General features: G+C 38.0%; 1 protein-coding gene across 2 annotated transcripts in view; it reads left to right on the top strand.

Annotated features, from left to right (window-relative positions):
- The window catches only part of CHD9 (chromodomain helicase DNA binding protein 9), an 86,453-nt gene that overhangs the window by 38,353 nt on the left and 22,716 nt on the right, over positions 1–25,384 (top strand). For both annotated transcript variants that reach the window (XM_059481171.1, XM_059481173.1), the window contains 16 exons: positions 5,719–5,830; positions 9,008–9,157; positions 10,281–10,349; positions 10,435–10,490; positions 11,808–11,925; positions 12,438–12,524; positions 13,806–13,943; positions 16,124–16,245; positions 17,463–17,706; positions 18,778–18,954; positions 19,797–19,940; positions 20,033–20,288; positions 21,086–21,296; positions 23,277–23,472; positions 24,214–24,381; positions 24,949–25,128. In XM_059481171.1, the coding sequence (XP_059337154.1) occupies positions 5,719–5,830; positions 9,008–9,157; positions 10,281–10,349; positions 10,435–10,490; positions 11,808–11,925; positions 12,438–12,524; positions 13,806–13,943; positions 16,124–16,245; positions 17,463–17,706; positions 18,778–18,954; positions 19,797–19,940; positions 20,033–20,288; positions 21,086–21,296; positions 23,277–23,472; positions 24,214–24,381; positions 24,949–25,128 (2,428 nt within the window). The remainder of the gene's footprint in view (positions 1–5,718; positions 5,831–9,007; positions 9,158–10,280; positions 10,350–10,434; positions 10,491–11,807; positions 11,926–12,437; positions 12,525–13,805; positions 13,944–16,123; positions 16,246–17,462; positions 17,707–18,777; positions 18,955–19,796; positions 19,941–20,032; positions 20,289–21,085; positions 21,297–23,276; positions 23,473–24,213; positions 24,382–24,948; positions 25,129–25,384) is intronic.

Genomic DNA, 25,384 nt, shown 5'->3' on the forward strand with positions numbered 1-25,384 from the left:
TGCGTTATGCACTGATTACTGATTAAGTTAATTCTTCAAAATTTGCTTTACAATTACTCTGCCGACAGCAGAACCACTTTGTATCCTGGCTATTTACCAAGGTGTGTTGACATTTAGGAATCTATTTAAAACCTTTCATATTTTTGCATAGACCTTGTTTCTATTTATAAGCTCTTTCTAATTGATTCTACTTCTTCCATCTAAGGTGATGCATATTTAATCTAAAAAGTCTACTTCTTACCACTTGATGTGAAGAATTATGAATTTGTGAACATTCTCTTGTTCAAAAAAGTAGATTGGCATTTAGGTTTTATAGCTCTCAACGTATTCCCACCTACTCAAACATAAAATTAAATATCACAGCCCTGATGAAAAGCAACAGCTCTGCACTGGTGATGTAAAGGACAATATCAGTTGAATACATTTAGGTAATTTCTTTTTTTCTTAATAGTTTAAATAAGTAAGTCCCCCAAATTCTAAGAACTCAATTTACAAATGCTTGAGTCAGAGTGGCAGTCCTTCAGTTCAAAACTGCTGCCAGAAATGGCTGTATTATCTCATGTGTTAAAAGAGCACTGGTGGATTTTGTTCATTAATCCTTGAATTATGTAGCAATGAATCCAGCAAGTGGGATGTGATGCTGTGCACTGCTGAAATGAGTGGCTGTCCTTGTTGCCTTGTACCTCGAAGCAGGTCTGTACCTCGAACAGCAAATAGTGTTAACAAGCAGTCTTAAAACTCAGCACCCTGACAGATAATCTTTGCTTGTTGATCTGAGAGTGTTAAGATGGTTTGAAACCCTTATAAACTCAGGTACTGCCTCAGGAGCCGTGGGGGGAGAGCTGGGGAGGAGCTGGGTCTCTGGCACTGGTGCTGGGGAGGAGCCTCCAGCTGGGACCTCCCGGGGCAGGGGATGGCACTGTCCCCTGTTAGCTGACATTGTCCCCGTTAACTAGCACTGTCCCCGTTAACTAGCAGTGTCCCCCATTAACTAGCACTGTCCCCGTTAACTAGCACTGTCCCCCGTTAACTAGCACTGTCCCCCGTTAACTAGCACTGTCCCCGTTAACTAGCACTGTCCCCGTTAACTAGCACTGTGCCCCGTTAACTAGCACTGTCCCCGTTAACTAGCAGTGTCCCCGTTAACTAGCAGTGTCCCCTGTTAACTATCACTGTCCCCTGTTAACTATCACTGTCCCCGCTAACTAGCACTGTCCCCCGTTAACTAGCACTGTCCCCCGTTAACTAGCACTGTCCCCGTTAACTAGCACTGTCCCCGTTAACTAGCAGTGTCCCCTGTTAACTATCACTGTCCCCGTTAACTAGCAGTGTCCCCCATTAACTAGCACTGTCCCCGTTAACTAGCACTGTCCCCCGTTAACTAGCACTGTCCCCCGTTAACTAGCACTGTCCCCCATTAACTAGCACTGTCCCCCATTAACTAGCACTGTCCCCGTTAACTAGCATTGTCCCTGTTAACTAGCACTGTCCCCGTTAACTAGCATTGTCCCTGTTAACTAGCACTGTCCCCGGGTCCCTGCCAGCCAGGCTGGGGCTGGGGAACAGCTCTGTGCTAAGAAAGATGGGTGCTCGCTGATCTTGAGTTCTCTTAGATCTGTTTGGGTCATTATCTTGTGTCCTGATTAAAATGGCGATAAGTTCAAGGTTTGGCCATCCTTCTGGGATGTCATTTTGTTTATTATTTGGAATTACTGTTTCAATGTAGTGTGAGCTGGAACTGACTGATGGTTCCAAAAAGACTATTATGAGTGCTTTAAAATCTGTGCACAGTCCAGAAGTTTTTAATTGGAAATACAACTGGAGAAGGAGACAGTGGCTAATATAACTATGTTAGTATTATTTATGAAACATATAAAAGGATGAGAGAAAATGGTTTTATACCAGCAAATTAGCTCTCATTCAAGAGGCTACAGTATCTTGTCAAGGAAACTTCTTCTTTATATTTTTAGCAAAGTTTCTAGTGATAAAGAATTGCTAATACTGTTGATAACGTCGGAGTGTTATTGTTAGTAATTTAACAAAGTGCCTTGGCTACAAATGATAATATATGAGTGGTGACTCTGGACACTGATAATTAGCAATTTGGTGTTTTCTGTTTTGGGAAAATTGCAGTAGCATGATGTATTAAAGGCCAGCTGTACTCCCTATTCCTGATGTGCCTAATAGGTATTTGCTGCCTTTTTCTTTCTGTCCTCTTTAATATTTCCTTGTTTATTCTTTGGAGACTTTGGAAAGTGTTTATCACTTTAAAGCTGTTCGGAGTACTGGCAGTGTTTCCATCGTGTTCCCTGCTATGAAACAGAAGGGCAATGGAGCACATTCTTACTGGTTTTCATTTAAAAGAGAGAAGTTGCAATGCTCTTTAAATAGTGGTTGTTGGTAGCTTTAAAGCATGATAGGAGTCCTGTGCTAAGGATCAGAAGTAATACTGGCTCATGAGAAATCTTCTTTTTAAACCTTTTTTGTGGTGTAAGTTTCTCAACATCTTTAGTTTGTAATTATAGAAGAAGAAAATACGTAATGAAGAAATCTGCGATGTCTAATTGTTGAAACATTTATAGTTGTTATGTAATAAGATAAATATGAATTGAAAAAGGCAAGAGAAAGTGAAATTGGAGTGGAGTCTGCTGATATTATTTATTCCATGTCTGCAGTGTGCTGTTAACTTTTCATAGAAACAGAATAGATAGTTTCTGTTCAGAACAGTTTGTTTCAGGGTGGAAAAAGGGATTTTAGCCAAGGATCTTTATGCTTTCATGCAGAAATTTATAAACTGGCAAGAGAACTTGTTCGCTCAATGAAAATTTCTCACAGAATTGATCCAGTTTACAAGCTTCTGAAAATCATTGTTTTCACATAGCAGATTTTTTAGAAGTTTTTGGCCAAAATATGAGCAGATTGCATTTTTACTGATAGAAATGTATGACTTTAGCACCATACTGTTGTTCAGCAACTTCTGATAGCAAGGAGCATTGTGATTCTGGGCACTGGATCAGAAAGAAGTAAAACTGCATTTGTTCCTGTCATTGGCACCATATCCATATAGAGGAAGAAACATTCTGATCTACAGCATGCAGAGATGTGCAGAAAAATTTCAGGGAGAAGCTTGTGAAGTACTGAGGATGGGGAATGCAAGCTGAAAGATACAAAAGCTGACAAATGGCATATTGTGTGTAAGGTGCAGGGGCAGAGCAAGAGGTGAGCCCAAGGAGGGACGAAAATTAAGAAAAGGAGAGGAACAAATGTGCAAGGAAAGATGTAGCTAGAGCAGAATCACAAAATACCCCATGTTCTAAAACAGAGTGTCCTTAAAATCCTCAGCTATTCAGTGGGTACCACTAGAACCCTTAGAAACCTTATATCCCTTAATGTTGTGTTTCCTGAATACTAAAGGACCCTTGAGCCTAAAATAGTAAACAGTGGTGCGTGAGGTGAGAATGAGCTGTGGTTGCACAGATACAAATATTTAACACAGCAACATGCATTTAGGAATTGTTTTAATCTGCCTTTTCACAAAAGAGGATCAAAATTTGGAACAGATTGCCCAGGTACCTACCAGCTGTCAGCCGTGGAGATAAGTGGAACTTAACTGGGCTGAGCAACATCAAAGCACTCTGAAGTTGGCCTGGAGTAGGGACCACAGGTCTTCCTGAGACCTCTTCCAGCTTGGCTTGTATCTTAACACTTGCTTGATTAAAGAACTTTCAGCTATCCTTTTTCTTTGAAAGAATTTAAGAGCAGGGAAAAAATATATTGATACTTCCTACCATTTTTCCAAGTCCTAAAGGTGCAAACCAGGGATTTGGTGGGGTGGATATTGTTTCATAAATGATCTTCTAGGAAATTCTCATAAGTTTACCAGCTTTCCCTTTAAATGCACATTAAGTTTTAGCATCCAGAATTCCTTTTAACAACAATTTCAGAAGGTCAATCACAATGTGCATAATTTTGGAATATATTAGCTGATTTGACATATTAGTGACAAGTGCTAATGTAACACTTAAATTTTATGAAACAAAGTGAGATAAAAATGGAAAAAATTATTATCCAAGTCCATCACTAGAAAGTGTCATATTGGACAAATACCCAAGAATACAAGTCTTAAAATAAAACCAAGAAAAAAAGAAACATGACTCCTAATCAGAGCTTGAAAAGTGAGGGGAAAAAATGCTCAAACTAACCTTGAAGTCAGTAGGGAAACCAGTGTGTTCATTGCTGAAAGTATTTCCTGTGATTATGAAACATGTTTTCTAACTAATAATTAAACTGAGAACACCTAATGAAAAGCCAAGGACCAGAATTTACTTGTGAACAAGAAGCTCTGTGATTATGCTGACTACAGCCTCATTTCAACCTGCTTCCATCAGTGCTGTTCACTTTGTGCTAAAAGTGAAAAAACATTGGAGTGGAAAAAACCCATTTTAGCCTTTCCACTGAACACACATAGTGATTAAATATTGAAAAGCCATGCAAATATTCCTTGCTTCTGAAGTTATATCTGCAGTCTTTTGTAAGCAATGCTGCTTGAACTTTCCATAATGTTTTGGTAATTTAACATGCTTATGTTCCTGTGAACTGTTAGTCTGGACATAGTAAATATTTATGTGTTCTCTTGTTTGAACACTTGCAAAGAGAGGTAAATGAGTTGTGTTTCAACCATTACATTCTCACCAATAGTGTTCTCATCAGCTGACCAGTTTATTTGGTGTTACATGCTGTAAAATAACTTGTATTGTCTGTATAAACACTAAAATCTTGCTTAATTTGTTTGTGACATGGCAGAAGCACTTGTATGCTGGAACACTCTCCTCATTTTCTGTTACAGATCTGATCATAAGAGACCGTATGAAATATATATTTTAGGACAGCTCTCTGTGATTTTCTTGACTAGTTTGTCATTCTACAATTTTGCCACTGTAAACACATTTAAATAAGTGTATTTGGCACATTTCAAATATGGAAAAATATTTTTACACCCTTTAGTTAGAAACAAATCTGATGATTTACAGTGTAATTTTAAAATCCAAACAGAGGAATAATTGGTGCTTTTTCATTAGAGTTTAACTAATTTATTCAGCACAATGATGGTTCTTAACATACTCTGATAGGTTCTAAGATTACTTACAGATAAAAATACCAGATTTTGGATATAGCTTTTCTTTTTTCCTAAGGGCAAAAAAAAGATTTGTTCGATTCCCTTATTTTTACCATTGAATGACTTAGTTAAGCATAAAAGTTTTGCATGTCAGACAGCTTTGGGTGATTTTTAGATTGTTCTCCACAGTTAATTTTTCTAAGTAAAAATAAGGGAAGCTACATTTTGCAGTGGTAATTTTTTTATGATAAATCATTTAGTGTTGTCATCTGCAGATGATATTTCTGCTAACTTTGTGTAGTTTACCACTGTCACTTGGTTTAAATGTTGGATTTTGTACTTCTTTTTCTCATGTAAAGATTTAAAATGTACATGATAATTAGGAATTTGTGATAGATTGCAAGGTAACTGTAAAGAAGCTCACTAACACTAGTGAACAGTACTGTGTGCTGTAAGGTATTTGATAATACCTATTGCTCATTTTTCAGACAGTGCTGTTGAGTTTTATGTTGAGAATATGGGAATTGCTGGTGATTTGCTCCTGAAGTTACACACACTGGTGTACAGCATTCACTCAGGGGCTGGGGTTTTGTTTCTGACAGAAAGCTGATCATCACATTGGGCAAAAAGCAGAAAAGGAAAAACGAATCTTCAGATGAATTGTCTGATGCTAAGCAGACTCCACAGCGGCCCCTGAAAGATGAAGACTCACAGGTGAGTAGTTGGTGTTCTTCCTTGATAGATTTCTGTGTGTTATGTCCACCGATCTTTTTCCCGCTCCAGAAAGTTACAGTTCCTTGGATGCAGTGACTGTTACTCTCACACTTCTGTGTGTCTCATAGGTGGAACTTTTCATCATCAGCCACTTCTCTCAGTTTAAAATCAGAACATCCTACAGGGTAGAGTCCCTTTTCCATAATGGGACATCAGTGCCCTGCCTGTATCTGTTTCATTTCAGTACAGAAGCCCATAGATTTGAGACTGTGAATACTAACACTGAGCTGGCAGTTAGACCTGATCCTTACTTTGGCTGAGTGTGAAAATGAAGAGATTTCCTAACAGACAGGACATTTATCAGTGAAGCTGGCTCTTTGAGAACTTTTAAAAGGGTTGTTTCAAGCTTTAATGTGGTTTTTCTTCCTGAGCTCTGCTTCTGTAGAAACTGGAAGAACAGATTTCTTGCAGTGTGGGATCTGAAGGCAGCAGTGATCAATATGCTGATAGGCTCTATCTTGCTTGTGGAGTATTTCTGAAGGAAGTGCCCAATGAAGAATTGAAGTGGTCAAGTCATTCCCTTGAGGAATAGCCCTCTTGTAGCTTACTTTCTGCAGTTTTTTCATAGATTGCCCTGAAACAACAGTAACATAGCTAATTATTTCTATAACTTGTGCACAAAGAAACATGAACTGTTGAGAAGAGATTATATTCTGTTTGCATTAGTAACAGGATTATAACTTCTTGCTTTAGGGCAATCTCCAGTAACATAAGGTTATGTGCTGGAAGTGCACAAGTTTTTATCCTTGTGGCAATTTCATCCACAGAGGCAAAATCAGTATTCACAATAAGGTGCTGTTGAGTATAAATTAATTGCATTAGTTGATGATAGTTGTCAAAAAACAATTAGGAGATACTGAATTGCCCTCTGGTGTTTCACAGATAATAATGCTGGAGGGGAAAAGGGATCAGAAGCCATTTCCCAGAATGACTTCTCATTAACTGAAGTGATAGCTTGTCCTAGGTAAAGGTTACCTGAAAGGATCTGTAACTTCTCAGTCATGTTCTGTTATCAGATGAACATGAATTTATAGGCCAACAAATGTAATATAAAAGACTTAATATCAATTCTTTCCTGGGCATGTCATGAAATCACCTGCTCCTGGTGTGAAGGGAAAAGAGGGTAGAGATAATCAGGGGTGGCATGAAAGGGAAATAACTTTTATTGCAGAGTGTCACAGCATTGCCCTGCTCTCTTTGAAGGAGCTGGGGAGAAGCAGCAAAGACATAAATTGCTTTACTTTATTAATTCATTTTCTCTTTAGTTTTCAAATATGTTCATGATTTTATTTTTAAAGAGCTGTTTCTAATTTCTGTTGCAAATAGCTGCTTCAAAGCTCTGGGGGGCAATTTTAGGCCTTTTTTCCCCCTAATTCATTTTGCATGCTTAGTTTCACGTCAAGTGTCTTCCTTAAATAGATGGATTTTTTTAAATTATTTTTTTTATTCTTAATATGTGATGCTACTTCATTTTTGTCTTAGAGCCATTTGTTTATGGCCTTAGTTCTCAGCTCAGGGAAATACAAAAGTTTTTTTTCCAAACAGCTCTGATTATGTATTAATCTGTTGGAGAACATATGTTGATGTTTTGCTAATCACTTCATACTTTAAGAAAAGACATAGTAAGAAGAATTGAAAATGCCAGTTACATAATCTTGCATTGCTCATGTTACCTGGCTTTCTTTTTTTTTTTTTTTTAAACCTACTTCTGTCTGCAAACTATTATTGATTTAAGTATAATGTGCCATTAGTGTGTCCTTACATTAGAAATTCCTTTTGGTGATAACACCTAACACCATACACATTTATGGAAGAACAGCTAATGTACATAACTGTGGAAAGCCCATGAAGGAGCTTCATTTTTGCAGCTTCTCTGGAGGAATGGTCACAGCCCTTCTTGGACTTGTGCCGTACCCTTAGGTTATTGCTCAGTTTTTGCAGTGTAGTTAAAGTGCAGCTACGTCATTTACCAGATACCAGCCAGACCAAGGCTGAATTAACAGTCAGGAAGAAAAGTTCCTGTGCTGCAATCTCACTGTTACTTAATAGCTGCTCTGCAGAAGCCATTGTGACCATAGGATTTAGGGTTTTGTCCTCTTCACAACTTGTTCTCCCAGCTGAGTACTGCAGTGTAATATAACATTACGACCTGCAGTGGATTTTCTTGCACAAAAATACCTTTTTTCTTTGTAGCTCAATATAATAAATTTGTTTTGTAGAGACAGTTTTGTTTTGCTGTTTTCATTTTGTGATGATCAGTTCTCTAAAGCAGATTATAGTGTTTTCAAATGTTAGCTGACTAGTTTGATACTGCTATTTTTATCCACTGAATCCAATTTACAAATTAATCTTACAGTTAAATAGACAATGTCTCATGTTGGTACTGAGGGCTAGGAAATGTTATGCAATATTCTAATAATCTTAAGTATTTGAAACTGTGAGTGAGAGAGAATTATTCTCTTTGACTGAACATTATTTCTTCAGCTGGAATTTGTTGTCCTCAGATTCTTGCAGAAACCAGAATGGAAGGTTAGAGAGAGAAACTGCAAAGTAACTGTATAATGCTGTTAAACCAGCCTTGATGAAGGTGGAGGAGAAAATACAGACATCAACAAAACAACAGACATTATTAGCCATCATGTCAGATTTCATCAGCAATCTGACCAATATGATCTAGTGAAACCTTCATAATTTTTAGTACAGCACCATTTAGTAGATACACATCAGCTTATTTAACATCTTTCCCTGTGATGCTGGAGTTGGATGGTAACACTCTGCTGTTACACTAAATTAGGAAATCACTGTTGAAATACTGATGCTGGTGGGAGATCTGTTATGTATCAGCTTTGCTCCCATACCCTGAAAAGAGTGTTTCATATTTACTTTTGAACCCTAAAAATAAATGTATAGTATGCTTAGCTGAAGGAGAAAATAACAATTTAATTAGTTGAACATAAGTGGATTACAGAGGTATTTTATTTCATGTTTGTTATCAGATACTGACCTTTGGTTGTAGGTACAGCTGAAGTATTGCTTAGAGTGACCCAGAAGATGCAGCTCAGGTTAGGGGAAATTTTGGGTAAAACCTCCATCTCTTTCTTTTCTCCTGCATGGCAGAAGAGAAGATCAAATCGTCAAGTTAAAAGGAAAAAATACTCTGAAGAAGGAGAAGGGAAACAATCAGAAGAAGAAGCAGCTAAAGTTTCTGTTAAAATCAAGAAGAATTCTGCCCCTTTACCTGCTGAGCAGCCTTTACAATTATTTGTGGTAAGTACAAATTGGCTTGGTCTGTGGGAACTTTGTATTTGTCTCAGGTAGTTCAGTTAATAAAGCTCCTACCTTGGAATACATTATTATTTTTAAGCCCCAGTTTAGTGTGACATTTTGCTAAAATATTGAAAACTGTAAGAAATTACCTCTTACTATTTTTTTGTGTTCCAAACATCTGTTGACCTAATTGAAGTTAAGCATAGGACTAAGGATGGGTATAGTTCAAGTAATGTTTTATGTGGCATAGGCATATGAAAAAGCTCTGTTCTGATGTTACCATGACTTACAGAAGCACCAAATTATTTGGGGGATTTCTGTTTATTGAGGTATTTTAAAAGGACACACAACCCTTTCAGGTTTACACTTCACTGTTCCACTTGGAGACTCAAACTTACTGTCAAGCCATTCAAGGTAAACAGAGTGGCAGGGAAGAAACAGGAAAAAAGAGTTTATGGCTTGAAAGAGTGCCAGGAGTTGTAGGGGAAGGAGAATGGTGATATAATTGGGAACAAATCAGACAAGAGGGAAGGTGACTGGCTGTGGCAGGCAGCTTGTACAGATCACCTCTGTCTCTGGGACCACAGCCCCAGCTGTGGCAGAGCCCTGCAGTCCCTCCTGTGCCTCATCTCAGCCCTGCTGGAATCCTCAGCCACAGCCTCCTCCCTCTGATTCCACAGCATGTTTGGTGCCTGTGTGCACAGTGGATGGATCAGACTGAGTTTGCCACATGCTGGGTTTCTTCTCTCTTTTTCCACCTGTCAGTTCTTCTCCAGTTGTGTATAACTGAGTTCTGGCTGTGTCCAGTGCATCAGTTTAGCTCAGCAGGGCATTCACAGTGTCTGGCAAGCAGCAGAATCCCCAGTGCTTGCACTGAGTGTGTTTGGCAGGTGAGCACTGCAGCTGATGCTGTTTGGAAGTGCCAGACTTGCTGTAATTCTGCACATAACCCTTTGTGGATTTTAAATTTTACTCCCAGCCTGTTAGGGAAAGCTGCTGGTGGAGGTCAAATTTACCTTTATTGCTCATCTTCTGACAAGCCATGTGTGGTTGAAGGTTTTAAGCCTGAGAGAGTGGGCACGTACTGCAGTTTTATAATATCACTGTTTCCATGTCTTCATAGGAAAATCCAAGTGAAGAAGATGCAGCAATTGTAGACAAAATCTTATCCTCCAGGGTAATAAAGAAAGAAGTAAGTGATTGTCATGGGATAAAATAGTTTATTTGATAAAGGGGGCATCTGTCATTTTACATTTCCTCTGAATTTCCTTTTCCAGATATCTGCAGGGATGACAGTAGATACAGAAGAGTTTTTTGTAAAATATAAGAACTAGTAAGTATTAAAGAGTTGAATGTGTTGACTGAACTGTTTTATATCATATTTATGTACTCAGATTTTGTATTGCTTGAAGGTTATTTTGTCATTGATTGAGATTTTTCTTTACCAATTTAATCTTTAAATTTCTAAAAATCTGTGATATGGTAGTAATAATATTAAAACTATGAAGATTTTGGAACCAGCACTGTCCAATAAGCTAGCAGCCTTTATCTGTCAAAGAACAGAATTTTTTATAAAAGCTATTTATGAAATTAGAATATATATTTATTAATTTCGTCAGGGGCTACATGCCTGAGGCAAATTTTAATTTCATGAATTCAAATCAGAGGTGTTTTGTGGACATAGATTAGAATTAGAGTGTCATGAATTTAGGAGATGCTAATGTAGTAGTTGGACTTAATTGTTTCAAAAAGAAAAAAACTGTGATAGAAATGAATTTACATCAAAGGCAGGAAATAAAAAAATTGCAGGGAAAAAAAAATTTTCCCATATTTTATTTTAAATTTCATATCTGTTTTCCTGTCGCTACTCAATTCTTGATGCTGAAAATTGAAGCTTATTTTAAATTTTACATATGTGAGTAATTTAATCTGATTTTTGCTATAATAAATGTAACTTTTTTTAGATTCTACTTCCACATGTTGTTGGAGACCATTTACCTTGTGTTTTTCTGAAAGGGCAAAATCTGTCTTTTCATCCGAGGATGAGTAATCCCCAGCTGTGCCTTATTTCTAGCGTATCTTTAAAAAGCTTAAAAAATGATGGAAATACACTCAAAAAGGGGTGTGAGGAGGAAATATGTGTACTTCTGTGATGTCATTTCAGAAAGGCTCTCCTGGGGACGGGTAGATGCTGCTGGTTCTGCCTCAGAGCCGCTGCCCCAGCCCTGGGCAGGTCCCTCTGCCTCGGGCTCTGCTGCTCCTCCTGAGCCTCCCATGGGCTGAGCTCTGTGATCCAGCACTGAGAGATGCTCACAGGAGATACGTGGCAAAACCAGATCCAAAATATGAAGTAACTTAAATCTCTGGGTGCTTTTTAATAGAGGTGTCAAATTTCAAACTTGGTTTCTTTAAGCTCACTTGAAATCAGCTTGTTTCTTTTCTTAGGACACATGAAAGAAATTTGTGGATCTACAGACTTTCACATATTTAATCTAAAAAGCATTGCCTTAACGAGGTGCTGCAACATGATTATTTGGAAGACTAAATCTTTGATCTTTATGGTGGATTCTGTTATTTTAACTGTATATTAAAAATAGATAGTAAGCTTTTGCTTTCACCAATGTGTTAATGTCAATCTCTGTGATTTTAGCTCATATCTCCACTGTGAGTGGGCCACAGAACAACAGCTTTTAAAGGATAAAAGAATCCAGCAGAAAATAAAGCGGTTCAAAGTAAGGAAAGCACAAAGAGCTCACTTTTTTGCAGATGTGAGTATGAAATAAAAATTAAATAAGCTTTTTTTTTCCGTGTAAAATTGTGATTAGTAGTTTGCTTTTATATAAAAGAGCTGATTGTTAGGAACTAAAAATGAGCCATTGGTGTTGTTTGCACCAGGGGGTGGGTTATTTAGTGTAATGCCAAGTGCAAGTCTTCTGGAGTCACTGAACTAAACTGACTTACATGGTCTAAAAGTGGGATTGGTTGAGTAACTACTTAGAAGTGGCAAGGAGGGAAGGATTGTGTCAGTATGGTTAATTTCTCTAGGACTTGCACAGGACAGCACTTTATCCCAGAGATCTGGGGTCAAATCCCTCTTCAGTGAGGGTTGCCCAGGAGAACCAAGGGGGTGTGTGCAGGGGGCTGGTGTGGAATTTAAGGCCTGTGCAAAAACCCCAGTAATTTCCAGCTACCAAATTTATTTTGTGTACAGTTAGACCAAGTTTTAGCTAATACCAACTGTTTTTGCCTCTCTACTGATTTTATTCATGTTTCACTGCAGATGGAAGAGGAACCTTTTAATCCTGACTATGTTGAGGTAGACCGGGTATTAGAAGTGTCTCTTTGTGAAGACAAAGACACTGGTGAGGTAAGGGTGTCTTAAAGCAAGTCAGGATGCTCCAGGTTTGAAAATGGTCATTTTATCACATCTCAGAGTAACACTTCAATGATTTTAAAGCTTCAGTAATATTTTAAATGAGACATGACAGTCTTGTCCTGTCCTGTGCTACCTGTGGATTTGAAAGACAAGTCAGCATTTAATAGCTTATATTTTTATTAGTATTAATAGGTCATAGTAGGCAAAGCTTAGCTATTGACTGACATAAATGTCAGGTTCAATAATTGTCTTGTGAGTTCCATCAAAAGGCTGATCCCATATACTTTCTTGTCTCTCTGATAGTGGAATAGGGTCACTGGTAATAAAAGCTTTAGGCAGCCAGTGATTTGAAGTGCATTGATGGACACCAGTGAACCATTCCCTCTGTGTTTATCAAAACTTATTTTTTAAATTTAAAATACCTCTTCTGGAAAGCTATTACACCACAAAAACATTCTGAGATTAAAAAGAAAACAGAAAAGCAAGTCAAGCAATTAAATTGCCAAAATTCAGAAAGTCTGAGAACAGTGGAGATCAAAGACTGAGAAGAAAGTTGTTGATTAAGGCTGTTGGAATATCTATAATGCTTATTCTGCTTGTGTGGATAGCAAAATGAGCAGACTTTTACCCAGTGATTTCTGCATTAATCTTCCTAAGAGTTGAGAGTTAGAATGACTTTCATTGTATGCAGCAGATTTGTCATTATTAAATTTTTAGAAAAAATGTGTTGTCATAAGACTCCCCTCAGCTTCTGGAAGGATGAATCTTTATTTGGTTTTTAAATATTTACATCTTGAATCTAAGTAAGACGATCTACTTTGGTTCCATTTTTTCTGTAAAGCTTGATCATAGTTTTGTTGGTCAGCCCTCTGGTTTAGGAGCTCTAAAGCTCTGGTTTGGGCCTTGGTAGCCTGATTTGGAGAGTGGAGGAAATGTCCTGGCTGTAGCACTTCTGTAGGTAGTTCTGCCACCCTGCCCCATTTCCACAAATATCACAAATACTGTAATTGATCTTTCCTGAGACTAAAACAAGATTTGCTTGTGGGTAAGAGGGATTGAAAAGCACTCCAGAGGTCTACAGAAAGTGGCAGAGTGTTGGGAGCCAAGGATAAGTAGGTAGATAACAGGAATCTAAATGGAACATTTAAAAAATTGTCAGAAATATGATTTTGATTCCAGTTCTTGTGTAAGCGAGCTAATCTAATAGTAAGGCATATTAACAGTCTGTATACTAAATTAAAAACTGATAACATTCAGAATTTTCTTCTGCAGCCTGTTATTTACTATTTAGTAAAATGGTGTTCGTTGCCATATGAAGACAGTACGTGGGAGCTGAAAGAAGATGTAGATCAAGCAAAAATAGAAGAATTTGAACAATTGCAAGCTTCCAGGCCTGACTCGAGGAGATTGGTAAAATTATATCTAATTTACTTGTCTGTCTTAGTACATCTGACTTAGTTTTTCCAACTTTCAACTCCTGTGTTGAAACATAAGGCTTATTGACATTCTCTGTAAAGCATCTGTGTGCCTTGTTACCTAGGAGTAATAAAACATTCAGGTAGGCATATATAAATATTCTTATCTTAGTTGTTACTCTAAAAAAATAAAGATTTTTGCTTAGGAAAAAAACCTGAAGTGTGCTGTGACTTTCTGAGTTTCTAACTGAGCAGTGAGCCACCGGTTGAAACTGGCTATCACAGAACTGAGCACCTTTAAAATGAGCAGAAAGCAGGATGATGTGTTAACACCCTTTTATAGAGAAGAGAGTTAAATTTTGTTCTTCAGCACTGAAGGGAATTGGCAAATGAGATCTGTCAAACAGGTTCTGTAATTTTTTTTCCTGCTTTTATTTTTCTTCTTGTTGTTAAAGAGCTAGCTGAAAGGCAGAAAAATACATGTAATTAGGAAATATGTTTCATCTTGAAATTATCAATCTTCTGTCTCTTAGAGCAGGAGAAAGCAAAATAGTTCTATTTCAAGTCCTGTATGTCATTGTCAGAGTAGGACATGTGTCCTGCGTGGTGTAGTACAACACTTGTTCTAACTTACTTCTTTTACATAACTAAATATGCACAGTGTTTTAATTTGGAGGCTTTGGAATTTATTTTAATGGTTTTTCCATCTACAGATAATGACAGTAGTCACGATTAACATCTTCATATTATATTGAGTTCATTTATGTAGTATTTATTTAAAATCCTGACATTTTGGCATGTGGGAAGAAGAGCTGTTATACCTCTGTTACCATATTTGGCTGTGAGAGAAAAAGATGATTAAAGCGCAACTGTACAACTGACAGTCATCTCAGCATCAGCAACAAGTATTTTTGCTTCAGGCTCCAGCAGCTACAAGGAATTATTTGCTGACTGCAGCCCTGCAAGCAGGAGCAGGGCTGCTCCGGGAGTGGGGGAGTGGACAGATGGCAGCTGGTGGGAGAGGGGAGGAAGGCACAGCTGCTGGGGAGGGACAGCTCCTGCTGCACCCAGACCTGCGCTCAGGTGATGCTGATGCTGGCAGTGCAGAGAGAGAGAATTCACATGGAAAATTCAGAGCTGCCACATAAGGCCACATGAGTCTCGAGTGAATGCAAGCTTTTATAAATGCTGGGAAATGGGGAGGGAGAGGGGGGGGAAGTACAGCTGGTGAGAAAAGCTCCTACTAAAATTACTTCACTTGAATGTGTGAGTTTGTTCATGTTGGGTTGCAGGAGCTGTCAGAAGAGTTTTCTGGAATCCTACCTAGTATCAGTCAAAAACTGCATGATTCCACCTGCTAAGCTAGAGACCAGGCTGTTCTGGCTCCAGGCTTGGGAACTTGTTTGTTTGTGTATATACATAAATATTTTATACACAGTCTCTCAGCTTTCCTTAGCTTGTGAGGGCCCTGCAGGTGATACACCTTGATACTCTCAGTCTGTTTTGTCATGGCCTTTGTGTTGTGACCCTGCCTATGCTGATGCTGTTCTGATCAGGTCCCTTGGGGAAATCTATTCAGCACACTGAAGCTCTCACAAGTTCACTTTTTTGTACTGTGGCCCTGCCTTCATGCATTGGCAGTGGGCCAGAGTGCTCAGCAGGGCAGGGCAAGTGCAGAAGGGAGAGGGCAAGATCTCAGTAACTGTGTAGATGGCCAGACTGCTTCAACATCAGCTTCCAGAGCTGTCTTAGACTTCAGAGATGTTCTTAATACCAATACTTAGTTGGCTCTCTTGTAGGTCAGCTGCCTGCTTAGAGCTGCCAAAGTGAAACTTCATGTAGTCTGGAAATTTCATGTATAAATGAATTTGTGTGCCCTGTTATTCCTGCCAAAGTATTTGTGTTCTATTTTTTGGAAACCAGTTTCTTAATTTAATTATCATATAGACTTAAGTTAACTTCAAAAATAGCAATTCACAGAGAAAAATAAAAGCAAATTTCAGATTTTTGCAGACTACTAATTAGTAAGTGATGTTAACAATGACACTTCACTTTTAAGGTTGAATAACAACATTCTAAATATAAGGTGATACACCCCCAAAATAGAGGGGTTAGATATTTGGGAAAAAATCAAGCAAGTATCAATCTGTACCTATATTTGTCTTTCCCTTTAAGGACCGACCACCTCCAAACTCCTGGAAGAAGATAGAACAGTCCAGGGAATATAAAAATGGCAATCAGCTCAGGGAATATCAACTGGAGGGACTTAACTGGCTCCTATTCAACTGGTACAATAGGTATATGCATGGAATATTTTTATGTAGATTTTAAACTATATAGAGTGAATCACTTTTATTGGGGATGAATACTGTTTTAACTAAATTTTTTGTAGCTTCTCTGCTTATAGCTCAAATAATATAGCTGGAACAAATTTCTCAACCTTTGGGTGTGTAAGGATGTTTTATCCACAGAAATTAACAAAAATGTTAAGATAATGCAGCTAACTTAACTGAAAATAAATTTTCAATGGCTATGAGGAAATTAAAGGAAAAAGAACCAAAGTGCAAGCTTTCACAATTTTTGAAATTTTTTGCATCTTTCAAAATGATTGCTAGAAATTATGTAATAAAGTTATATCTCTTCAAAAGTAAGGCTAGTAAATAATTGCATTATCTGTACTTTAGGCTGAAATTAACTTCTGTGCATTAATGCTATGTGTTATGAACAGAGCTATAATCACTTGGAAGATCTTGCCCAGAATGATGTGCTTTCTCTGTTTCTAAGGTCACTTTCTGTTAAAGTATCTTCTGCTTGCTGTATTTCCCAAGTGCCAGTTGCATATCCTTTGTAGAGATGATGGCAGTGGGTGCAGCATTTTACCATGCATGTTACTGGTCTGCAGAAGGAAATCTGATTTTAATTCTCATTCAAGCAGTGCAGAGCTGTGTGACATCTGCAAACAGAGGGAAGGGCTGGAATGTATGGCTGAGGGCAAGCATGGAGTGGTGCTTCATGCAGTAATTTAGTTTTAGGCATCTGTCTAGTTCCGTAATCAAAAAGGGAAATTTGCTAATGATGCTCTGACGCGCTCCTTTCATATGAGTGTAGCTGGGATACTTCCTATGTGTGATTTCTAGGGATTCTTCATTAATTTCTAGCAGTTTTGTCAAGGCGAATGTGCATGGAGGAAACCTGCCTAATTTAAATTCCTTTAATTAGGGCAAAGGTAGTCCCAAAAGAATACTTCTTGAATATTTTTGTAGAACTTCACAGAACATTCTGTTCTCAGGTTTTGACAGTGCTAAACCTGATGCAAGGCTTTACACAAAGGTTTTATGCACATTCTTTCACCTTAACCAGGGAATGCTTTCAAGGATAATTTTTCAGTGCCTCAGTTTTGGCTGTTGTTTTAGACTGGTATATTTGAGCTTTGTTTCTGTAATTTGTTCATTTTGCTGACAGTGTTAGGTCTTTACTTTACTTGATGATAGTAACAAATTTTTTTTGCTTTCAGGCGAAATTGCATTTTAGCAGATGAAATGGGCCTTGGCAAAACCATTCAGTCCATTACATTCCTGTATGAAATCCTCCTGACGGGTATAAGAGGCCCTTTCCTGATCATAGCTCCGCTCTCCACCATAACAAACTGGGAGCGGGAGTTCCGCACGTGGACGGACCTGAACGTCGTGGTGTACCACGGCAGCATGATCAGCAGGCAGATGATCCAGCAGTATGAGATGTACTTCAGGGACTCCCAGGTATGGGAACCTCACTTGCGTGCAATAACTCACCCTAAACATGGCTCAGCTGGCAGCAGTGACAAGGATACTTGACATTATCTGTCTTTTTATCTTGGTGAGAGTCACTTCACGTTCCAGGATGTTACATTTGAGCATCTTCAGCAAGTGCTTACTGGGTAAATTCGGTGGCAGTGTTAGCAGCAAGATGTGTGTGTTGTTTCACTGTGCTGAGTAATTTTGCAATTGAATGGCAGTGACGCTGGTGCTCTTGTGGAGATTAAAGTGTACACAGATGGTTGCAGTTGGGTCCTGAATTTGAAGAGCAGGGATAAAAAACATAATACTGATTAAGCTCTGCTACCTTTATAAAGCTGTTGATTTCCTTTTGCTGGTGTTAACTGTGTGCAGTCTGAACTTGCTTTTCTGAAATACACACCATTAAATAACATGAGAAAAACTTGAAACCTGACTATTTTAAAAGGGTTTTTTTTCCTTTTTTTATATGTTGTGCATAAATAATTCTTTTTAATTTCCATGGTATTTCTTTAGAATTGGTGAAGCTGAGAACTTTTTATTAACTAGTGCTAAATATCAAAATGACATCTTGTTTGCCTAATGAGTTATTCTGTGCTGCCTTGCTGAAGGCTTTACATGTTCTCCTTGTCAGACCCATGGAGTAAAAAGTTTTCATTTAGTTCCCATGTGATATTGTGATTACTTACTGTATGACTGCCAACTGTAATAACATCATATTGTGATTGGTAGAATTTTTCCTGTCACTCTTTCAGATTTTCTCAGCATTAAAAATGGGGTTTTATCTACATGCACCTTCTGAAACAGTTCTGTTAGATGGTTATATCTGTAATTTAAAAGGGGGTTGCATTTTTTCTGTTGCTTAGATAATACTGGATTTGGGTCTGTGAATAATTACTCGTCAGTATTAGTTAGGGAGTTACAAAGATTATTAAGTGTGATGACAAAGCAATTTGTAATGTAAAATCCAGTGTCTGGCTCCTGGCAACAAGGAAATGTGTACATTGAGCAGATGGGAGGGAATGTAACAATTTGTTTGTGTTGGTGAATTTCTAGGGCCGTATTGTCCGAGGTACCTACAGGTTCCAGGCCATTATCACAACCTTTGAAATGATCCTTGGTGGCTGTCCAGAGTTAAATGCAATTGAGTGGCGCTGTGTTATTATTGATGAAGCTCACAGACTGAAGAACAAAAACTGCAAACTTTTGGAAGGACTAAAATTAATGAACCTTGTGAGTACCTGTAGTTCACTTTTTGGGGCTGATTTTAGTTTGGTATAGTATGATAATAAATTAAAAATTCTCTTTGCATGTCAAAAAAGACCTCTCCAGCAGTGTTTCTTGAGGAATAGCAATTCCTGATACTCTTCAAACATATGTGGTTTTGATAACTTATGCTGGTATATTTGTGATTAAACAAAATGTGGCAAGTTCTCACTGTTAGCACAATCTATTTCCGATGATACTGTTGTACAGTTTTTGTTTTGATTAGGATGAAAATATCATTTAAAACTTGCTTTAGTTTTTGTGCAATGTGTTAAAATTTAGAAAATATTTTAAGCAAGTTATTTAACAACAAAAGCATGCAAGTGGTAGAATTTTAAATAGACAGATTGTCTAGGCGAGTACTTAAAATTTTATTTCATACTTCTAAAGATTTTTAAAAGTAGATACTATCATGTATCAGATGCACCATGACTAGTTTTGCATTTTTTTATTGCTTCATTATTACTTTCCAGTGTATTCTCAGAAGTCCTCTGAGTTGCTTTCTGATACATGCTCGGTGTATATTTTTCACACCGCAGAGAGGGAGGATTATAAATTTGTGACTATTACAGGCAAAGTTGAAGTGTTCACTCATTCCTTCATTACAGATGTAGGAAGAGAAAATTTAAAGGAAAGCTACTAGAAAATACTTATTGGTGTTTTTTTAATAAATCTTCTTCTTTGTATTACCTGTGTACTTAGTGACACATAGAACTGGTGTTCTCAGGTTTTGATGCTCAGACTTAGCACAAACATTTTTGTAAATGTGTGCAGATAAGGTAATGCAAGGTCTTTTTGTCCTTTTCTAGGAGCATAAAGTGCTGTTAACAGGTACCCCACTGCAGAACACAGTAGAAGAATTATTTAGCCTCCTTCATTTTCTGGAACCATTGCGTTTTCCTGCTGAGTCTACATTCATGCAGGAGTTTGGAGACCTTAAAACAGAGGAACAGGTATGAGTTCATCTGAGCTCTAGAGTTCAGGAGGAATTGCCTTTTCATTGAGATGCAGTATTACCTTTTTTCATGGGTTGTGCTTCCTTTAGGTTCAGAAACTACAAGCTATCCTGAAACCCATGATGCTCAGGAGATTAAAAGAAGATGTAGAAAAAAAGCTGGCTCCTAAGGAGGAAACCATAATAGAAGTAGAGCTAACTAATATTCAGAAGAAATATTACCGAGCAATTTTGGAGAAAAATTTTGCCTTCTTATCCAAAGGAGCAGGGCAGGCGAATGTACCCAACCTGGTTAACACTATGATGGAACTCAGAAAGTGCTGTAATCACCCATATCTCATCAAAGGTAAATACAGGATAAGGACTGGGGATTTTTTTACTTACTTTCATTTAAAATATGTAAGAATTTTGTAATAATTCTTCAATGTTTTCTTCAGATTTTGCAAGGATTGGATTAGGTGGAAACATTTTTTTGATGGATACAAGACAAAGTTGTGAGACATGTGCATATTTGATGCCTGAACCTTGAACTTACTCTGTAGGTTTTCACAGAACATTTAGAAGCAATTATCTCATGGAAATAGTACAGCTCTTTAAAAGCAATATGAACAAGAACTTTGAGGTCTAAGTTTTAAAATGAATGGTTCTTTCAAGTGATATGATCTTTGCCAGTCTTCATTGCTTTTCTCACTTATGAATAACTGGTGTTTTTCCTGATTTGCAAGACAGTACAGTTTACACTCCAAAAGTTTTGGCTGTGGTTTCAGAAGTAGTATTCAAAATACTGTTTTTTTGCCAAGACTCATGATCCATTTAAAATATCACAAAGACAAAAGAACTTTTCTTAGTAGTTTTTTTACATACGACAGTTAAGAATAAGTATTTCAGTTTTTGAAATTTGGAGGAAGGGGATTCACCTCATTCAAGGTGTTTTTCCTATGGTGTTCTGCTTAAAAACTTAAGATTTGTTGTCAAAACTGACAAAAATAGATGTTCTTGCTTAGGCTTCACATCTATCTGTCTCCATCAGTACCTAAAAGGAGATATTTAGGGTACAGGACTGACTTTGGTAACTTAGATTTGAATGAATATGGAGATATTTGTGTGGACATTCCATAGATGTGGAAATATATTCTTTGATAGGTGCTGAAGAGAAGATCCTTGGAGAGTTTAAGGAAACATACAGTCCAAGTGCTCCTGACTTCCACCTGCAAGCAATGATCCAGTCTGCTGGTAAATTGGTTCTTATTGATAAGCTTCTTCCAAAAATGAAAGCAGGAGGCCACAAGGTCCTGATCTTCTCTCAAATGGTGCGCTGCCTTGATATTTTGGAGGATTACCTTATCCATAAAAGGTAAGATTCATCTTTTCTATCCTGTGGTATATTGCTGTGTGTAAATGATAGTGCTGGATTGACAGCAGCCCACCAAAGCTGGGAGTTCTGTTTTCTTTGCTAAGCAGTTTGTAACTTTGTGTTCTGGGATCATTTGTTCACAACTAATTGAAAACTTCAGAGAAAAACTAAAGAGAGATTGCCCAATTTAAGTAAACCATGTGCTTTCAGTCTGTTACTTTTTCCATTAAGCATTCAGTTATTTATATACTGTTTTTACATCTTCTGTCAGAAACAAGGCAAGTTCAAGCTTGTCATTGCTTGTCCAAGCCCCAGGAAACCCTGAATGTGTTCTTTACTTACATGGTGTTGATCTGGGACCACATGGGTCCAAGGTACAGCCCCTTACTTCCAAAGGAATATAAGCACAAAGTAATAAACAACTGGGAGTGTGGTTTTTATTAATATAAAAGTGAAAATGGTCTTCCTATCTTTGCTAAATTGACTGTTTTGAGTTTTGCAGCAGAACTGAACTGCCAGCCATAAACTTGCTCCTTAGGCTGGCTTTTGCCATCCCATGTAATTGCACCCTCTGATTATTACAGACTATTGACTCCATGGAAACTAAATGCTTTTCTGAGCATGTGACTAAATAAATGCATAAAGCCTTAAACTTGGTTGCAATTAGTAGTTGCTGTATCAACCTGAAAATCTTTAACAAGGCATAGTTCTTGTTGTTTTACCAGTGTTGCAATGTACACACTGCTTTGAAGTATGTAATTGTCAGTGAATTACATCATAGTAATGCAGAGTTAACATGTTGGAAAACAAAAATTACTAATGTTAAGCCTTCCTGCAGTGGATACTGGAATACTGGATATTAGGTTATTTTAATATCTGCTTTAGTGATAGTTTTATATTAAACCTGTCTGTTTGAACTGGGAGTGCAACAGTTTCTGTTTTATTTTAAAAGATTAATTTTAACTTCATAGTGATACTTATAATTCTTCATGGAAAATGTTCCTTTTCTGCAACGATGTTACATTTAGACCAGTGAATCATATCTATAGGTGGAATCTTTTGAAACCCATAGAAGCTGAAATTTGCTGTGTGCTGCCATTTGATTAGAAATGTTGGAGTGCACACATGATCAGACTTAGCACTTAACAGAATTCAGGCCTGTAGGAGATAGATGGCTGCCTGCCAGAATGCCTGTGGTCCTGTGGATTATCTGCTGTGCCATTTTATAGCTGATGAGAAGAAAAATGATTGTGCACCTTTTAACTGCTAGGTGCACATTCAGCTTCTTACTCAGTGTATAAGTACAGAAGTATTTGCTCCCTTTTTAAGCATTTTGCTTCATTTCAGAAGTTTCAAAGCAGTCTTTGTAATTGTCAAAGGTAACAAATGGCAGTTTTACTTCAGGCTTGAAAATGTGCTTGGTTTATCTGGGAGGCCTTGATAAAGATGGTTAAAGGTGCTGTCATGCCATTTTTGTTCCATTTCTCTTAATCTTTACAGAATCAATATGCAGTTTTTCCATTGACAGCTCACCAAGTTCTGGTTTCTGCTGATTGCTTGGTTACCCTTAGTGTGTTCAGGCAATCTGGTATATCATACAGGAGCCCACTGTCCTGCTTATGTGGCCCTAGGCAGAGGTCCAAGGATAATATGTGAAAAACTTGAGTGCCCGCATAAGACTTCAGATTAGGGTGTGTTTTAATAAATAAGTAAGGCATAATCAGGTAGTTGCTTAGTGGACAAGATGCAGAACAACTTGTCTTAAAATGCTCAGTGTTTGGACTTGCTGATATGCCTTGGTCTACAGCTCTGCAAGTTCTGACATGATTCTTGGTTATGTTACCCACTGCTAATCAGAGTCAGTCTTTATCACTTTGATTCACTGCACAGAATCAATCTGTGAGCAGTAGACCTGTCCAAAGGCTCTCTGAAGTCAGACCCATGTGTAAAGCTGTGTGTGCTGTGTGTGTGCTTTGGCAGGTACCTGTACGAGCGCATCGACGGGCGCGTGCGGGGCAACCTGCGGCAGGCGGCCATCGACCGCTTCAGCAAACCCGACTCGGATCGCTTCGTCTTCCTGCTCTGCACCAGGGCCGGGGGCCTGGGCATCAACCTGACTGCAGCAGATACCTGCATCATCTTTGATTCTGACTGGAATCCCCAAAATGACCTGCAGGTGAATTTCTTTGAGCACGATAGAGAGCCTTAATTAAACCCGATGGATAAGAATTTCATCACTTTGAGTATTGTCTCTGTTTGAGCACACGTAATTTTGACACATTCATGTTTTTAAGGCATGTGTTTAAAATTTTTTGATGCCTTCAGTTCAGAAGAGATTTCATTTGGTTGGGAACTTTTCTTTCATTTATTTTTGAAAAACATAGCGCAGGTGAAGTCAGTGATTTGATAAAACCCTTAAGAATTGATGACACTGTGAACCCAGGGGCTATATTTTGCATGTACTGACTAACACAGTTTATGGAAATAGAGGTGTTCAGTTGAAACATTCAGAAAAGGATTAATATGCATTAAGAAAAAGGGAATTAATAGAATCCTAGGAATTGATGCTGAAATTTAAATAGCTCTCAAGTTGCAACTCCTTTACCATTTGTATCAGATCAGCCAACTTAGGAGCTAACAGATCTTTTTATCTGGTGTTACTGCAAGGGAAGTACCAGTCAGGAGCGTTTAGCACAGGCCATTCATCTGCATTTTTCTTGCTACACTGTGTTTAGAAAACTGTTCACTTTGTGGAAAATATCTGATAGCTTCTGTTTGCTTAAATGTGTGTTGAATCCTTTTGAGTTCACGCTCCTGTTTTTGGATTGGGCTACAGCAGAAACAGGTTCTTAAAAGATGAGTATGTTATTCCTAGGTAAGTCTAAATTCCAACTGCTCTCTTCCCTTCCTTCCAAAGGCTCAAGCCCGATGCCACAGGATTGGTCAGAACAAAGCAGTGAAGGTCTACAGGCTGATCACCCGTAATTCCTATGAGAGAGAGATGTTTGACAGAGCAAGCCTGAAACTGGGACTGGATAAGGCTGTCTTGCAGAGTATGAGTGGAAGAGAAAACAGTGTTGGTGGTGTATGTAGATTTATTTCCTGAAATAACCTTTTTTTGATTTTGTAATCATGTGGGAATTGCTTTAAATTACAGAAGCTGCCACTTTTCCCTTTTTCTGTCATTTGCATCTCCATTCTGTTTTCTGATGTGAACTAGCAACATAGCTGATATAATTTTAAATTGAGTCAGTCACTCTGATAAATCTTTCTTGCCTCATAAAATTCAAGGTAGATAATGTCAAAGTGTTAAAATAAGGAGAAAAGTTTCTTTGTTTCCTTGTATTTTCTCATATTAAGATAATGTGTTACTTTAATGTATGAACAGGTAATTTTTTTTAAACATGCATATCATGGTGTTGAGAATAGCCAAAAAAAAAAAAAAAGGCGTACTTTTTGAAATGTGTGCTGTAAGCACCTAATTTAGGTGCTAGTATCTATCAGCTTGACTTTTCTCATAGCTTTTAACACTCCAGATTTAGCCTTATAGATCATAAGGCACAGCTAGGTTGTGGAAAGATGGGAAAGAGGAAGAGAAATCACTTCAGGGATTTTTCTTCTTGACTGTCTAAACCTGATTTTATTTGCTCAGATCCAGCAACTCTCCAAAAAAGAAATAGAGGACTTGCTTCGAAGAGGTGCCTATGGTGCCATAATGGATGAGGAGGATGAGGGCTCCAAATTCTGTGAGGAGGACATTGACCAGATCCTGCAGCGTCGCACCAAGACCATCACGATCGAGTCCGAGGGAAGGGGCTCCACGTTTGCCAAGGTGCAGAGCAGCAGGGTGTTCTGTGACAGCAGAGAGCTCTAATGGCACTGCATGGGGTAGAGCTTAGGCCTTAGTTTAAGTTCTGTTTACTTGTGTTGTGTGTGAGGTACATATTTTGGGTTCTTGCATCTGTACATTTCTGTTAACGTGCACATAAAAAGTCAGATTACAGATTCTGTAAATGCCAGGTGCAAGGAGTGTGCTTGAGCAAAGATGAGTAAGGGATCTGTGCTGCTTTGGGAAAGGCTGGGGGTTG

This window comes from Ammospiza nelsoni, chromosome 13 (genome assembly GCF_027579445.1).
Source record: "Ammospiza nelsoni isolate bAmmNel1 chromosome 13, bAmmNel1.pri, whole genome shotgun sequence".
NCBI lineage: Eukaryota > Metazoa > Chordata > Aves > Passeriformes > Passerellidae > Ammospiza > Ammospiza nelsoni.